The sequence below is a fragment of the Octopus bimaculoides genome, unplaced genomic scaffold, assembly GCF_001194135.2.
Source record: "Octopus bimaculoides isolate UCB-OBI-ISO-001 unplaced genomic scaffold, ASM119413v2 Scaffold_206285, whole genome shotgun sequence".
Classification (NCBI taxonomy): domain Eukaryota; kingdom Metazoa; phylum Mollusca; class Cephalopoda; order Octopoda; family Octopodidae; genus Octopus; species Octopus bimaculoides.
Genome location: NW_026326801.1, coordinates 1 through 1429, shown reverse-complemented (window position 1 = coordinate 1429; position 1429 = coordinate 1). Strand labels below are relative to the sequence as shown.

Genomic DNA, 1429 nt, shown 5'->3' with positions numbered 1-1429 from the left:
AAGTTGTAAAATCTGATATGCATATATATGGTGAACCAAGGATATTTATGTAGCTAAGTTATGTCAGCATAATACCAGATATCTTCATAAATTCTAACACTATCTTTGAGTGCTTGCTATTTCTCTAAATTTATTTATTGAATGAGAGAGTGCTATTACAAAAATATCAAATATGAAGAGAAATTAAATCTGACATATCAGAAAAACTATACGAATTGAGAATTAAATGTATAAGTATGATTTTGTGACCAGCAAAAAAAAAAAAAGAAACCATCCAGTGGGCAGTTTTCTGCCAGTGTGTAAAAATAACTGATCACAGTTCAGTGTCAATTTACATAACCAGGAATAACATACTTGATGACAACAGTCATTTAATTAGAGATATTTTTTTATCACTAGGAATCTCTCTGAAGTCCAAATAATGGATTGGCAGAATCAGTAGCGCATTGTGCAAAGTGTTTAGTAGTTTTTCTTCTGACTCTTTAAGTTCTGAGTTCAAATGCTGGCAAGGTCAACTTTGTAATTTTATTTCATCCCTTTTGAGTTGATGAAATAAGTACCAATTGAGCACCAGAGTCGATGTAATTGACTAGTACCCACCTCCTTACCACTAAAATAGGCCTTGTACCTATAGTAGAAAGAATTGTTATTACTATTACAAGAGGAATTTAGTCTGAAATAAAAAATCTCCTTAGCCAAAATGTATCTGATATATACTTCAAGCAACATATAAAAGAAAGTATAAACATTTGTAACACTAAATTTCTCTTCTCCTTTCTGTAGGGTCTTGGAAAACACAATTATTGTCGAAATCCTGATAAAGATAAGCGTCCATGGTGTTGGGTAGCACCAGCTTTCAAAAATCAGTTTGGATACTGTAAAATTGATCAATGTAAAAATGTTACAGAAAGCACAACAGTGGAATCAACTGTGACTACATTCCCAACAACAGTAGCATCAACTACTCGTAAGTATTTTAAAAGCAATTTAAACACCAGAGGAAGGCAATAAGACAATTATTAGTCAGTAGTCAGTATTTTAATGAAAACTTCAACAGTAACAGATCATTATAAGAGGAAATATAAATCAGAATGTAGTATAGATATTTCCTGCAAAACTTAATTTGACTGTAAAATTAATGAGCTAAATTTATGATGAGATTTAAAATCAGTTACAAAAGATTATAAATTCTTTGTAATTAAAAAACTAAATTATGTAGGTTTAATTAAATCTTGTATTGTTTCCAGAAAATATGTCTATTTATATTTTGCAATATTTGTAAATTTGGATCTAGATGAAGTTTCTGTTATCCTAAACTGCCACAAGAAGCAGATATTATTGTTTTCTGGCTTCTTTCTATCATTTTATGTAGCATTTTGGTGCATATTATTTCTTACTTTCTGGACATCAGACTTACTAAATTAAGACA

At 30.0% G+C, this 1429-nt stretch overlaps 1 protein-coding gene across 1 annotated transcript in view; it reads left to right on the top strand.

The window, feature by feature from the left end:
* Window positions 1-967, top strand: part of LOC128251382 (tissue-type plasminogen activator-like) — a gene marked incomplete at its 3' end in the record, with an annotated part of 2500 nt that extends 1533 nt beyond the window's left edge. Inside the window, exon 2 of the mRNA XM_052978246.1 lies at window positions 784-967. Within this exon, the coding sequence (XP_052834206.1) occupies window positions 784-967 (184 nt within the window). The remainder of the gene's footprint in view (window positions 1-783) is intronic.
* Window positions 968-1429: the final 462 nt, after the last annotated feature.